This window comes from Podarcis pityusensis, assembly GCF_964106645.2.
Source record: "Podarcis pityusensis genome assembly, chromosome: 10".
NCBI lineage: Eukaryota > Metazoa > Chordata > Lepidosauria > Squamata > Lacertidae > Podarcis > Podarcis pityusensis.
The window spans coordinates 18,229,483-18,244,674 of NC_138035.1; the positions used below are offsets into that span (position 1 = coordinate 18,229,483).

Here is a 15,192-nt window from a genome sequence, read left to right on the forward strand (position 1 = left end):
ACAACCTGAGTCTAGACGGAAAGAATCACATCCCAAGAGGGTCCTGTTCCTCTCATTGCTGCAGCCTCAGATTCCAAGAGACCCCAGACATTATGTCTGACCCCTCTCTGCAGCATAAAACAGATTAACTTCCTCCTGCTCTACTCCACACCTCACCCCACCCTGCAAAAGTGACTTACCTCTTTGCCCACTACAATTCTGCCCTTCCCTCCTGAACCGCTGGCCTTTTGTCTCTGCTAACAGTCTCCTAATGGGTTAATGGCTAGACCAAGATCAGTCTGTTTGGCACAGTTTAGTCAAACCATGTTGAATTAAAACTTTACTGAATTTAAGAATTATGGGCGACTTGCACCCACAAACACTGGTACCACAAACTTATAACTATAGCGTTTATTTCTATTGGTGTTTATTGTTTAATGATTATTTTTTCCTAGCTGTTCTTATTTTTATCCAAAAGCCGCCTTGAGTCCCTTTCAGGGAAAAAGGCAAAGTATTATTATTAACAACAACAATATACTGAATAAGTAATAAATATCACAGCTGTTTTAAGTATATAACATGGAACTACACTGCAGGCTTACTGCAATCCGTACTCTGGTACAGATCCTCACCCGAAAAAAACCCTTGCAATAAACGATGAAGTTGGTTACTAGTACTCAGTTTTTAATAGTTGCACGAAAGTTAGAAACCCAATGAGAGCACTATTTGAGAAGTCCAAGCAGAAAACTCATTTGAGATATGGAACATGAAGCTTGCGTTGGCACTACTATTTTAAAATAATAATTTAAAAAAAACACCTCGAAATGAAACATAAAAGTTAGAATGACAAAGAGCTACTCCCTTTCCTGACACCTTTCATTTTGAGGAGGCCTTCCTAACCATAAACGCAGGAACATGTCGGGGTTGCTCTACAAATTTCTCCGGGCGGTTCCTTAGGTGGCGATTTGGGGAACTCTTTGCTCAACGCGAGCCCGGAAGTTCTCTACACTAAGGCTGAGGAGGGGCACTCTATTTTCTTTTATTTATCGCTGCGATAGCCGTGCCTTCAGAGCCGGGATGCGAAACGTCATCACGCAAGCGCGGGCGCGCTTGGCGGCGTCGGGACGGACCCTGCCTCCCCATTGGCGCATTGCCAGGGGTAAGGGGCGGGGACACGGTGACGAATAAGGGTGGGCGGAGACTTGCGTCTGCTGCTGAGTGACCCGAACCGGATTTGATCCCATTCCCTTACAGCTTTCCAAGGAGCTCGGCCCCAGCGGACGACTTGCCTTGCCTATATTGTCCGCTTTCTCCTCCGCTCGCTCTCACAATGGCGCTCAGCGATGACGACGTCAAGAAGCAGGTACTGTGGGTGGGGGGGCCCTGAGGAGAGACCCTCCTTATCAACCCCATCGGCCTCTCCCTTCCCTCGCGGCCCTGAGCCCCCTTGGCCGGGCGGTCATGTGACGCGCGTCCTTTTCTCTAAGCTGTGGAAAAGGGAATTCAGCGGTTGAAATGATTGGGGGGGGGGGGCTTCCAGGGAAATACCTTTTGCATCCTGAAATACACTTTGCACCCTGAGAGTCTGAAGAGCTGCTTTGTGGATGGGTTGAGAGAATGTGTTAGGGACCTGGGTTTTGCTTTGCTTTTCTGTTCTCAAATAATTGCATCTTGTTTCCTTATGGTTAAGTGTTCTTTGGATACCGCCCTTCTAAGAGCTGTATCTTAGGCAGTGAAACACTGGTTGGACGCGCTTTCCTTGGAGGTTTTTAAGCAGAGGTCGGATGGCCCTCTGTCATGTATGACCTCGTTCAGATTCCTGCATTGCAGGGGGGTTGGACTCGGTGACCTGCGAGGTCCCTTCCAACTCTACAATTCTGTGATTTTTAAGGGTAACGGGTTGCTTGATTTTTTCTTCTTCAAAAAACCCCCAAAAGTTTAATAGCGAGCCAGTGTGGTGTAGTGTGCTTGGCCTGTGACCTGGGTTCAAATCCTCACTCAGGCATGGAGCTGGTCACGGCCTAACCTACCCTCCTGGGGATGTCAAAATTAGGAGGAGAGAGTCAGGTGTTCCACCTTGAGCTTCTTGGAGGAGAAGGTGGTATAGAACGGTAATCAATAAAACAACTGTATGGCATCGTCCTATGTATGCTCAGTTTCGGTGTAAACCCTACCCTACTCCTAAATCCCACTGGGCTCAGTCCACCTTGACTTTCTTCTGAATCAACATGCATAGGCTGAAGCTGTAGAAGTGTACATGCATGACACTTTCAACACAATCCTTGTGAGGTTTTTTCAGAAGCAAGCTTCACTGTGTTCAATGAAACATCCTCCTAAACACCTTTCTGAATATCTGCCGTGTTATTTATGTGCACAGGAAAATAGTTAATGCGCTATAAAAAGGGGAAGAGATCCACTTTATAATCCAGTACCCCTGGCAGTAAGTGACCAGAGCAGGAAGTCCTTTTGTACATTTACTTGGTAGTAAATTCCCACTAAGTTCATTGGGGTTTCTTCTCAAGTAAATTTGCATGAGGTTGGGCAGAATACCTGTTGAATTTGGGACTTCCAAGTAAATATGGTTACGACTGTGCTGCAATGGGATTTAACCTTGAAGCTGAAATTCATGTGTGTATTTTTTGTTGAGGGGGGCATGAGGTAAGAAGAAAAGCTTGTTACATTAGAAATGTTCACCACCTCATATGCAAGATTACATGGTTGTGTTCTCAATGAATAAACGTGAAAAGTTATCCCCTCCCCAGTTCTTTGTGCCCAAACAGAAACACACTGTTGCACACATTTTGAGGTTTTTGAGATGTACTGAGAAGGTGCGGAAAGCTACTTTTTATTACCATGGTTATGGTTATCGCAGCATCATGTCCTACCTTGTCCTTGAGTATGTGTCCTTGAACCGAAGTGTTTGCAGTAAAAATGACTAAGTATATCTCAAGCAGTAGATAGATGGAAAATGTTTGCTGTTCACAAACAGCAAACATTTGTACCCAAATGTTTGTACCCATTCCTATCTTCCTTTTTTTCCATATTCACAACTATCAATACATAGTGTTATTACCAGTGTAAGATTAATGGTTTGTTCATGGATAGGTTAGAAATGAGTGAGGATTTGCTGTGTAGTAGAAGATGCTCAATGTGGGGTTGCAAAATCATTTGTAAAGTAAAAATTGGCTGAGTTTGAGGGGAGGGTGACTATTGGGTGGAAAAGTTGGATATAAATGGATTTAGACAGGAAGCTAAAGTGTCTTACTATTGAATTAGACACAATAAAGGAAAGACAAATATTTGTATTTTAGCTATTTTTTAAATGGGCTTTGAGAGAGTCCAGCTAGAACCAATTTGTAGCCAAGGGTTCTTGCGGCATTAATGATAGACCTTGGGTGCTCACAAGCCATAATATGGTGCCACTGCTACTTGTTACTTGCACTTGTATACCAAGGAGCACTAAAAACGGGATAAAAACATTTCTTTAAAAGACAAGCTTGCTTTGAAGTGTGACTGCTCAGCCATTGACCACAAAGACATATAAATTCTCTGCTTATACTGCTTACTTCTGGACTAGATGCCTATCAGTAAGACGTGTTTTATCCCAACATAATGGTTTGATTGTAAACAGAGGATATCTTTTGGAACTCTTTTGTAAGAGGGCAGAGGAATGTTTCATCTTCAGACTATGAAACTAGAAACTGGAAAAGCCCATTATTAAGACTCACATTAACTGATGAAAATAGGAAGTTCTGGTCGCAGCAACTGAACCTTTGGAGCATGTGGAACTTTGGGATTTGTAACATTTAACTCTAATTGGTTCATTGTAGCTTTTTTAATACCAAATACCACTTTGAGGGCTTCTGCAGAAAATTAATAATATTGATCTTCGGGAGTTATATATATATGAAAATAGCAACAACACTCAGTTAAAATAGTCATTTTCCTGAAGGAACATTTGCACAATGGAATTTTTTGATCTACAGTGCATGTGATTTGGCTGTCCTTTAGAGCTTGTCCTGTTGACTGTAAATAGTGTCCTTCCTAGTAGAACTGCCCTGAGCTAGGTTTGGGATGGAATATTGTGCTGAACTCTGCATAGATCCAGCCAGTGCTGGTAAAACATTGTCCCCTCACAGCTGACAGGCAGAGTACATAAGTTTTACTTAGTGTTTAACATCCATGAGCTGAGCCTTTCTTCACATAAGTGACCACTGTATGCTTCTTACTGTTATTGAGAGTTTTACTTTGGGAGCAGGTCAATTTTTTGTTTGAGCCCAGATACCAGTTCTCCAATATCTCAGGAAAAGAGCTTTCCCATCACCTGATCTTCCAGCCAGAGATGTTGGATATCGGGACTTCTCCAGTGCCAGGAAAAGGACCATAGCTCAGTGGTCATTGTATCACCACTGCAGACATACAGAAGTTTACAAACAGTGTTCAAAACTCCCATTGTTCTATGCACATTTTGTGACATGGAAGTTCATTAGCACAAACAGTTTCTGAGCTCTGGGTGCAGTACTGTGCCAAAGATTTCAGATTAAAACTGCAGTATGGAAGGAAAGGAGGACCTTTTTCTGCCTCCCCACTTCCAGCTACTCTCCGAAGACTGGAGAAGGGACTCTCTTATGAATATTAGTGGGGTGGGCAGGGGAAGGACTAGACCATGAGAAAAATGAACACAGTATTTTAGCACGCCTAGAATTTCCATTATTGCACCCATAACCTAGGTTTAAGGTGCCATTTAGCTCCAAGCTTTCATATCTCAGTTTCTAATGCTGTTTACAAATTATATGCTCTGCCACTGAGCTAAGGTCTCTTGCCTGGCATTGCACACCAAGGATGAAGATTGCATATTATCCTACACATTTGGTAAAACTGCTTAACATCTTGAAGTAGAAATCCTCTGGTCCCTTGGAAGTAGAGTGATATTATGAAGTCTTCATAATACTAGAGCTCTGAGCCAGCCAATGAAGCTGAATGTTGGAAGATTGAGGGAAGAAAAAATAAAGCACTTCTTTGTCCAGCACATAAACTATGGAACTCAGTCCCACAAGAGGCCGTGATGCCACCAACTTGAATGGCTTTAAAAGAGGATAAACAGATCCATGGAGGATAAAGCTATTAATTGTGGCAATTAATAAGGGACGCGGGTGGCGCTGTGGGTTAAACCACTGAGCCTAGGGCTTGCCGACCAGAAGGTCAGCGGTTCGAATGCCCACGATGGGGTGAGCTCCTGTTGCTTGGTCCCTACTCCTGCCAACCTAGCAGTTTAAAAGCACATCAAAGTGCAAGTAAATAAATAGGTAGCGCTCCGGCAGGAAGGTAAACAACGTTTCCGTGCGCTGCTCTGGTTCGCTAGAAGCGGCTTAGTCATGCTGGCCACATGACCCGGAAGCTTTACGCCGGCTCCCTCGGCCAATAAAGCAAGATGAGCACTGCAACCCCAGAGTCGGCCATGACTGGACCTAATGGTCAGGGGTCCCTTTACCTTTACCGTGGCTGTGTTTCGCCTCCATTGTCAGGCAGTGCATAGCCGTTACTGTGAATTGCGAGTGGACAGAGTGCTGTTGCTCTCTGGTCCTAGTTTGTTTGTTACAGGTATGTGCAGCCTTTCATCCATGGAGCTCAAGGTAGCACACACACAATTATTCTTCTCCCAGTTTTATCCTCACAACAACCCTGTGAGGTAAGTTAGGATTTAGGATGAAAGTCAGTGACTGGTCCAAGGTCACCCAATGAGCCTTATGGCCAAGTGGGTATTTAAACCCCCATTTCTCAAGTTCTCGTCCAGCACTCTAACCACTACACTACACTGGCTCTCAGGCTTTCAGTGAACATCTGGCTTGCGACTGTGAGAACAGGATGCTGGACCAGATGGGCCATTGGGCTGACCCAGATAGGCACTTGTGATCTGTACACATTGACCACAAATCATCCAGCAGAGAGTTGCACTGAGATAAATAGAGATTGAACGCACCTAACCATATACAGCTTTATCATCATAATCATCTTTTATAGCATTTGCACAGGGGTACCCGTCCCATGTCCCTACACCATTTGTATTTTGAATGTGTTTAACTTCATAAGGGTTTGAATATTTGTCCATGAGCACAATGTCCCATAATGTACTTACGAAATCCAAGCTTCAAAAAGATTTGCATTTAAAGTTGTCTATTTCTTTGCTATCACTAATCTCGATGCAGTTAATAAATGAAGGATTATATTTTTATTAATTGTATTCTTAATATGAGGAGTAAAATAAGTTAAAGGGCTAGTTTTGGTTTGGGTTGTAGTGGCTGTCCTCTCATCTGATTATTTGAAAGATTTTCCCCCAAAAGGGAATAATTTGTGGGCAAAAACCACCACATGTATATTAGAGAACCAAGGAAATTTCATTGCCACCAGCAGAGTTTGGATGTATTGTGGTTAATTTTATTAAGTCTCAAAAAAGTGGCATCAATCGGGAGGGGGGGAGGACTCACCCCTTCTTTACTACATGGTATCCTTTTATTGACTATGTTAGGACAGTTGAACGTGGTATTCACCCTTCATTGAAACATGAAGTCCTTCATTTGACGGCCTACACTGGAACATTTAAGATCACAACTATCAGCTGATATTTTTCTTTCTTTCCCAAACAACTGTTAAGCTCTGTATTCCGTTTGTGGGTATGTTCTGCTAACTGAAACTAAGAATTGGCAAACAATTTTTTAAAAAATGAGCTTGAATATTTGGAAGCTCATTTTTTGGTCTTGGTAGCAAAAAAACCCCCACTTGTAACACATAGGTTACAACACATGGGTGTTGAAAAGCAAAAATGTTCCTGCAGGCTTTCCTGGAAAATATAACTCTCCTTTCTGTTACAGATCAAGCACATGATGGCTTTCATTGAACAGGAAGCCAACGAGAAGGCAGAAGAAATAGATGCTAAGGTAAACAAAAAGTATCTGTATCATTCCTGCATGTGGAACTTCCATAAAAGATGTTGGCTTCTTTAGATAACTAAAAGCTCATTTGTGGCAAACTGAATGTTTGCCAGTCCTCCTCCTGAAATGTTTCAATGAGCCCTATGTGTGGATGCACAAATATTTTTAACACTGTATCACCAACAAAGAAGGTTAGGGGTTATGGTTGGTGTCTAAAGTGAACATAAAGGCATGATCTGTGCATCTGTACTTGGATGTAAATCCCACTGAATTCAGTGGTGCTTCCTCCCAGGTAAGTGTGCATAGGATTGCAGCCTAACATTCCTCTCTAGTTTAGTAGCCTTGAATACAGAAATCAGTTTTCATGTATACATACTCTAGTAGTTAGAATTTAGTAAAAGTTTTAAAAGGGAACGGAAGTGTAGGATGCTGGGACCAAATGAAGTTTCAGTTGCCAATGAAGACATTCATTAGCTATGAGAGCAACAGATTTTTCTAAGACGCCCCCATGTATAAGACACCCCCTATTTGGGGGGACTCTGATTTAAGAAAATAGGGGGAGATTTATCCATGTAAAAGACACCTCCAAATTTTGAACATTATGGTTTTTTGGGGGGGGGACGGACCTAGGCTTATGCATGGAAAAATACGGTAATTGGATTTTGCAGTGTTTTGCAAAACACCCTATTTTAGTAGAAAAAGCAGCATATATCCCAGATGGAGTCTTATTCTTCCTAACAGGCTGAAGAAGAATTCAACATTGAGAAAGGTCGTCTTGTTCAGACACAGAGACTGAAAATAATGGAATACTATGAAAAGAAAGAAAAACAAATTGAACAGCAGAAGAAAATGTAAGTAGTCTGCTGTGACCCTTAACTTATTCTTGGTTGCAAGTAGCCAACATGGTATGCAGTTCAACTGGAACTAGAGGAGAGGTAATTCCACAGACAACATGTCATTTCCTGAGGGAAGCAATGAGACCCTGAATAAGTTCTCCCCTCCTTAAATAAATAAATAAAATCCTGAAGGAATCCTCATCATCATCCTTTTTATTCGACCGTCCGTCAGAAAAGAGTACATTTTGTCAATACACAGTTAAAAACATCCAGGACCTGAAGGAAGAGTATGATGTGTTGATGAAAAGTACCTCCGTTCCAGCCACCTTAATTTCTGCATCCACTTGTGTCCCATCAAAATGAATTGCAGTCATGGTCCTGCTCACTGGTAAATTGTAATAAAAATGCAGTAAGTAGTGGTCTTTAATGTAAAAAACAATGTCACTCCATATAAAGTGATCTCAGATAAATAGCTGCATATTGCTGTTTAAGCAGAGATTTCTGTGTGATCATCTGAGTAAGTCTTGGTGGTGGGTTAAAGAGATTCCAGAAGTGGACTGACATTATGAGAGTTGGGGAAAGGGTGTTTACAAAGAGCTTTACTTTGGGCCTGTCTGGATCCAATATGGGGTATGCTGAGGGGGAGTGTGTAATAAATGACTGCTGGTTATACTGTCTGAAGCTTATGGCACTCAGTTCTGTTTTTCCATCTGACTTGCAGTCAGATGTCCAACCTGATGAATCAGGCAAGACTGAAGGTTCTCAAAGCAAGGGATGATCTGATTGCCGTAAGTATATACTTCCCTTTATAAAAGAATATAGATTCTTGCCATTTGTCTGACTCACAACTGGTGTTTTTAAAAAAGCAAAACTTTCAGGTTTCACTCTTGGGGCCTATTTGATGTAGAAAATACTTGGGTTTGGAACTTGTATGTTGTTGTAGGTCCATATATACTATAAATGGAAGGTAATACTGATCTTACTTTCTGCTATACTGGAGGATAAATAAGAAGTAAAGGATGCATCCTGCTTATTCTCTGCTTTCAGCCTGCTCATTGCTCCCCTCCCCCCCAGCTAGCATTTAACTCTTGCACAATACAACAGTGTGGGGAAAGAGAAAGTAATTGTACTCAGTGGCATGTTAATGGGGAGGAATTCCTCCTAAAATGGTAGAATGGGTGAGCCTGTTCTAGTTCTTAAGGTTGCACTATTTCAGGTGGGGGCTTATGTGAGTTAATGGTCCTCTGTACAGAGCAACTTCCAGAATACAGAAAATTAGCAAGTCGGGAAAGTTTCCATATTTTCTCCTGATGCATTAGTATTGTTTTTGCTGGATTCTGATTTTGTTTGATGTTTAATAAGGAACACTTCCAGCATTGCTTTCTTGCCTAATTCTGTTTTTAACAGGCATGACAGTATAAAACATAGTTACAAAACATTCCCATTCTTTCTGCTGGTTATTTGGGTTAGAAATACATTGGCTTAAATTAAAAATGAGCTGGAGGGCTACAGTTAATGTGTGTGTCACTACAAAATGCCTTTTGCTCACTCCACTGTTAGGTGAGAGTGGTATAATGATACTCCATAAACAGAGCTCACTGCAGTAGAAATTTCATTGCTTAATTCCTGTTTCCCGTAACAATTCAGAATACTGTATCACTTTTTAGAGAGAAAGTTGTCCCTTTTTGCAATTTGACTCTGATATAATAATTGATTCTGGCAGGATGTGCTAACACTTGCTGTACTTGTTGTAGAGAGGTCTGAAGGAAACAGGCTAAGAAACATGAATTCTTTCACAATCAACTCAAACAGCTCAGTCACATGCTTGTGATGCATGAAACGCTCCAACTTCCTCTTTATATCATAACTTTATATTTGTACTAGATAAGTGACCAGGGTTGGAAGGAAATTTCAGGAATTCAGTCCAAAATGAAAAACTATAATATAGTGTTGAACTGTAGTATGACTGAATAACAGAACCCAGAACAGGTTCTGTAGAATAAAGTAAATTGACTGCAGTCTGGGATATATTACAATGGAAGGGAGCCTTATTCAAAATACTGGTATTGTTAGGTGCAGACCTAGACCCCCCATGGTGTCCTCAAATGTCCCCTTTTGCTTGCTTCTATATATGTGGGTGCTGCTCACTTATAGGGGGGAAATAAATCACTATACTTGGGGACACGATTTTTGTGCGGAATTACTTTTCCTCCACCCGTGGCAGTGTGGCCTGGTCTCTGTCAGGTTTCTGCATATGCGTGTTGGACCAATGGTTGCACAGTCCTTTAGTCTTTCTATGAATCATAATGGTCATTTCACTAGTGACTATATAAAATGGCCCTGTAACAAGTTAAATGTTCACAGTGGTAGTAAGACTTAATTTTTCCACCCCAGATTATGTTTAAAGGATTGTCTCTAGAAAGGCTATTTGTTGCTTGTGTTCTTAAAGCTGAGGGGTGTGTCAATTACAATTAAATGCCTTAACTGAGCCTGTGCATTGGGAACTGGGGTTGGGGCAGAGGGAGTCTGCCTGAGGTTTGGTGTTTGACTGAAGGACATGGTGTGATCTTTTCTATCCGCATTTTTCTCTCATCGTAGGATTTGCTGAATGATGCCAAGCAGAGACTGGCTAAAGTAGTAAAGGATACTGGCAGGTACCAGAGTCTGTTGGATGGATTAGTTCTACAGGTAAACATATTCCATGCTTCCTACAGACACTTCCCTGTAAAATAACTTGCATCTTTATGGTCTCCTTTTAGTTGTGGATATAGACCTCTTAAATCTACACTATCAACTCTCCTTTGTATTTCTTAGGATGTTTCCCAGTTAAATTCGCAACCTCTGGTTTCTCTAAGCTTGAGACAGCACTCCAACATGTATATAGTATGTAATCTACTAACTCCAATGCAACATGAAATGGTCAAGTTCTTATCTTCGCTAAAATTTCTACCTTTGCCACTTGTCTCCCTAAATGTGCTTGTATCCCTTAAGTTCAGCAGACAAAGACCACTTCCATTTCTCCATTCAGAATGTTAAACTTCTAAAGCAGAACTTTTTACATTTTGGGCCGTCAACTCTGGAAGCTGTTACCCAGAGAGGCCTACCCAACCCAAGTTTTGTACTCCTTTTTGGCAAACCTTCCACATTAGGCTAATTAAGTCCAGTACTGTGTGAATTTAAATTAAATATGTTTTAATTGTCCTGGGGTTTGTAAAGGTGTTCATTAAACTTAAGGGATTTGTCAACTCGGATTGTATAAATTTTGCAAGCCACATTAAGCTCTTGTTCTATTTTTAAAAGGGGTTTTATCAGTTACTTGAGCCTTCAATGACTGTCCGATGCCGGAAACAGGATCTTCAATTGGTTAAGGTAAGTTGTGTTTTTTTACTAAATGGTCATAAAGTAGTGTCTGGTGGCTGATAAGCTCCTTGGTGTAAAACCACACAATAAATGTATAGTTAAAGTAGCAGGGGGGTGGGGACAGAACCCAAATTTGATCAGAGACGTGGCATGAGGTAGATGTGTTATCCCATACAGTTTTCCTGGTCTAAATAACTATTTTCCCTTCCCTACCTCTTTGGCTCTGCCACTGAGCTGTCACCCCTCCCTCTATGCACATCCAGTTTGTGCAGGGCCCTTGTCAACAACGGATGTATGCAATTTATCTGCATTGTTCTGCAAACTGAATGGCACACCCTCAAGGAAGTGCCTGAATTGCACATGGAAAGCTGCCTTTCATGTGCTGAATGAAACCACCTTGGTCCATCTAGCTCAGTTCCAATTCACTAGACTCGCAGTGAAACAACATGAGTTCTTCAATTGAAATCTGAATGTAATCCCATAAGGGACAAATCAGAGCTTGTGTTCTACCAGTAATAGGCTTGCCATATTTCAAAATTCATGACACCCACAAAGTTGTTGAGCTCTTTTCAAAAACCCATCAAAATTGTTGAGCTTTTAATCTTTTGGAGCTGTTTCCACTGCTTTTTCAATCACCTTGCCATACATCCAGGTTTCCCCTGATATTTTACCAATTCAGCAAAATTCCCCCGATGTCATTTTTATACCCGAAAACCAGGACACGACAGGAATTTTCCTGAAGTATGGCAAGCCTAACCAATGACCTGTGAGGGGCACAAATTCTTATGCAACCTGAGAGGCTAATGAAGTGGTGGTATTATTTTGGGACTGTAAATGGAATTGAGCAAATTATTATTTTCCTTTGTGAACATATAACATATATGTCCATATAAATCCTTTTTCAGGCTGCTGTCCAGAAGAGCATCCCAGTCTACAAAGCTACCACTAAAAAAGAAGTTAATATTCATATTGACCAAGAATCATTTCTCCCTGATGACATGTAAGAAAGATACATAAATGAAAAGGGGTTATTGGTACTACATAACATGGTAGAGGCAGAGTGTTATACATAGAACTTTCATGTGGAGAGCAGGGGTTAAATATATAATAACTTTCTAACATCTAACGGTATACAGTGGACCCTCCAGATACAAACTTAATTTGTTCCGGGGGTCCTTATGTACCCCGAAAAGTCCACAACATAAGGCGCCGCTTCTGTGTGTGGCGCGATAGAGCGCTTCTGCAATGCACGCGCAGCGAAACACGGAAGTATACACATCCGGGTTTGCCGCGTTCACAACTGAAAGTTACGTTACCCGAAGGTAATGTAACCCAAGAGTCTACTGTATAATGGAAATTAGCACTGTCACATGCTCAATAACATATCCAATATATCATAAACCTTTCACATACACCCAGAAAACAGCAGATCATCCAGTTGTAGCTCCAAAAGGGATGGAATTTGATATTTCCTCATTATTGTGTTTTTAAAATGCCATCTTGTTCTATCACACCAGACTAATTGAAGAGCCAGTTCACTCAAAAGCTTCACAGTGCAGCAACAGATTAGGATGGGAGGGCTACTTCTAGGTCCAAGGATGGAATTGTTTAATAGTCCCCTCCCCCTTGGGCACGTTTATGCGGAAGTCCCATTGTACTCTATGGAATTTATTTTCAGGTAAACGTGTTAGTCTTTGATCGTATGTACACTGTGGAGTAAGTCCTATATCTTAATCTTGCTTCTCCGTAAGATGATCAGGAACCTAGGCATTGTTAGAAACAAATATCCAAATGCCCCTAGCTACAACTGTCAAAGATCATTGTAAAACATGCAGATTCATTAAAACTTTTCCTTACAAGTGAAAATTGTGAGGGAAATATTTACCATGCTCTGATTTAACTTTGGTACGGACACCCATGCTCAAGCACAATTAGTGAGCTAGTGACTCATGGGCCACATCCGTCCTCCCAAAGCAATTTTATTTGGCCCACTGGTGTTCCACTAAAATGTAATCAGGGTGCAGTGCACATTTTGCTTCATTTCCTGTTTTAAGGAAAAATAGCAATGAATTTTGTGTGTGCGTTTCACACAGTAATTGTATTGTGTCATGCATAGCCTGAAAAGGCAATGAACTGCTGTCAGCAGAGGATCTTGCAGAAAGCAATTAGTTTTTTAACCAACCCTGTTGATGACTTGGAACTGCCTGATTACACACAGTCAAACCCATCAAGCATTTACTCTTAGACGATGCTAAAATTTATTAAAGAATCTGATCCTCTTATTCTCCAGATTTGTCTCTGCACAGTGGTTCCAAAAAACCAGAAGTGGCTATTCTTGCCCAAGCATGTACAGAAAAAGATCCTAACATTTTAAAAAGACTATGAAGACACACTGTGTAGGGGCACATGTTGTTGGATTGAATAAATTACAGTTGCAGTGAAATGTAAGGGTTGGGTAGGTGACATTGATTCATCCCTCTGTCACATGACTTAAAACAGTAGTTTTCTTGGTTTTGTTTCATTCAATCAGACATTGTTTATCTTGTTTGTGTCTTCTAGAGCTGGAGGTGTTGAAATCTATAACAGTGACAATAAAATCAAGGTTTCCAATACTCTGGAAAGCCGGCTGGATCTAATCGCCCAGCAAGTAAGCCTGAGAAAAATCTTCCATTTTCTCTCCCGCCCCACCATCCTTGAACCCCCGATTTCTTCCAATCTTAATATCCTTGGCAAATGATTTGTACACCACTAATTATTTTGATGTGTATCCCATCTTTCAATCCAATGATTCTCAAGGCATCTTACAGTAGTCCCAAGCCCCACACAACTCAGCAGCCTGTAAGCTCCTGGCTGATGCATGGGGGCTTCCCTTCACTTCTGCAGCCCTGGGGCAACTGGTAGTTGAAGATTTCTGGCAGTGAGAGGGGAAGCAAGCTCCTTGCTCTTTCTCTCTGGCCATTCATTGATGCCACATCTTTGCCATCAGGTTCTACCTGGAAGGCAGGGACTACAGTGTCCCAGTGGCCCCCTGGCCAATAACGAAGGTCAGAATGTTTCCTTTCAGCTTTTCAGTCCCAGTGCAGCCCATTGTGGCTACAGGTGCTTGCTCTGAGGTCATAGACTCAGTTTGATGGTGCCAGTCCTCATTACCAGCATTTTGTTGAAGGAGAGGATCATGCATCATGGGGAAGGGACTGCTTCCATTGGTATTGTGCAGTCTTGCACAGTTTGTGAGATGTGTCCCTCCAGCCCTTTATCTTGCCAGTTCAGGGCTGATGCCTGCGCCTGCAATATCGAACAAGGTGCTTGGTGCATGTTGCATTCCTGTTCTTCTGTGCCATCACCAGACACATTGTAACTGCTTCTCTTTTTTTCCTTCAACAGATGATGCCAGACATTCGAACGGCACTTTTTGGTGCCAACAGCAATAGGAAGTTCATGGACTAAATTTCTTCAAGTAACAGTGGAAATTATTCCACTGCCATAGTGAAGGGAATGCTGGAGCATCCCTAATAAACCAACACCCCTCTTAAAATGTAATACTCAGTGCTATATTGTGTTGCCCTGTGTATGTTCTTTGGTTAAGTTATACTTCTTCTTTTTTTGCATACCTGCTATGCTTAGTCTGACTTGAAGAGAGGCTGGAAGACCTCTGTCCACAGAACAGTGGTATGTAAAACAGAAACTGAGACGTTAAGGTCCCTTGAGACAGATTCCTTGGGGGTCGGTCTCCGCTTTGACTACTTCCCTCAAAGCATGTCGCCAACCTGTGTTGTTTATCCATGGTTTCCTTATTTAAAAGCTGTTTGATATTACGTTAAATAGGGGGCATATGTTTCTTTTGAGGGCCACTGTAACTTATGCTAATTTGGTCAACCCCAGATTCTTGTTCTGTATATGTGGTTTCAAAAATTATATATATATATATATATGTATACACACACTTGACTTGTACACATGCACAGCCTATACATCATTAAAATAAAAAGGTGTGTGAAACTTGTTGTTTTTCCTTTGCTTCTGCCCCCAGAGGAATAAATCTGTATGAGGTCATCAAGCAACCATGTTACTGAGCTTTACAGCAACAC

At 41.5% G+C, this 15,192-nt stretch overlaps 1 protein-coding gene and 1 long non-coding RNA gene across 2 annotated transcripts; one reads left to right on the plus strand and one right to left on the minus strand.

The window, feature by feature from the left end:
- Positions 1-1,182: 1,182 nt before the first annotated feature.
- On the plus strand, positions 1,183-15,103 carry ATP6V1E1 (ATPase H+ transporting V1 subunit E1). Its single transcript, XM_080971656.1, has 9 exons — positions 1,183-1,342; positions 6,849-6,914; positions 7,650-7,759; positions 8,466-8,532; positions 10,343-10,432; positions 11,045-11,113; positions 12,010-12,104; positions 13,664-13,751; positions 14,489-15,103. The coding sequence occupies exons 1-9, from the start codon at positions 1,310-1,312 to the stop codon at positions 14,549-14,551; spliced, it is 681 nt and encodes a 226-aa protein (XP_080827782.1). The 5' UTR covers positions 1,183-1,309; the 3' UTR covers positions 14,552-15,103.
- Positions 7,666-8,456, minus strand: LOC308457622. The gene is made up of 2 exons (XR_013977050.1): positions 8,021-8,456; positions 7,666-7,930 (listed from the first exon to the last, which is right to left on the minus strand). It is a non-coding gene; the product is annotated as an uncharacterized lncRNA (long non-coding RNA).
- Positions 15,104-15,192: the final 89 nt, after the last annotated feature.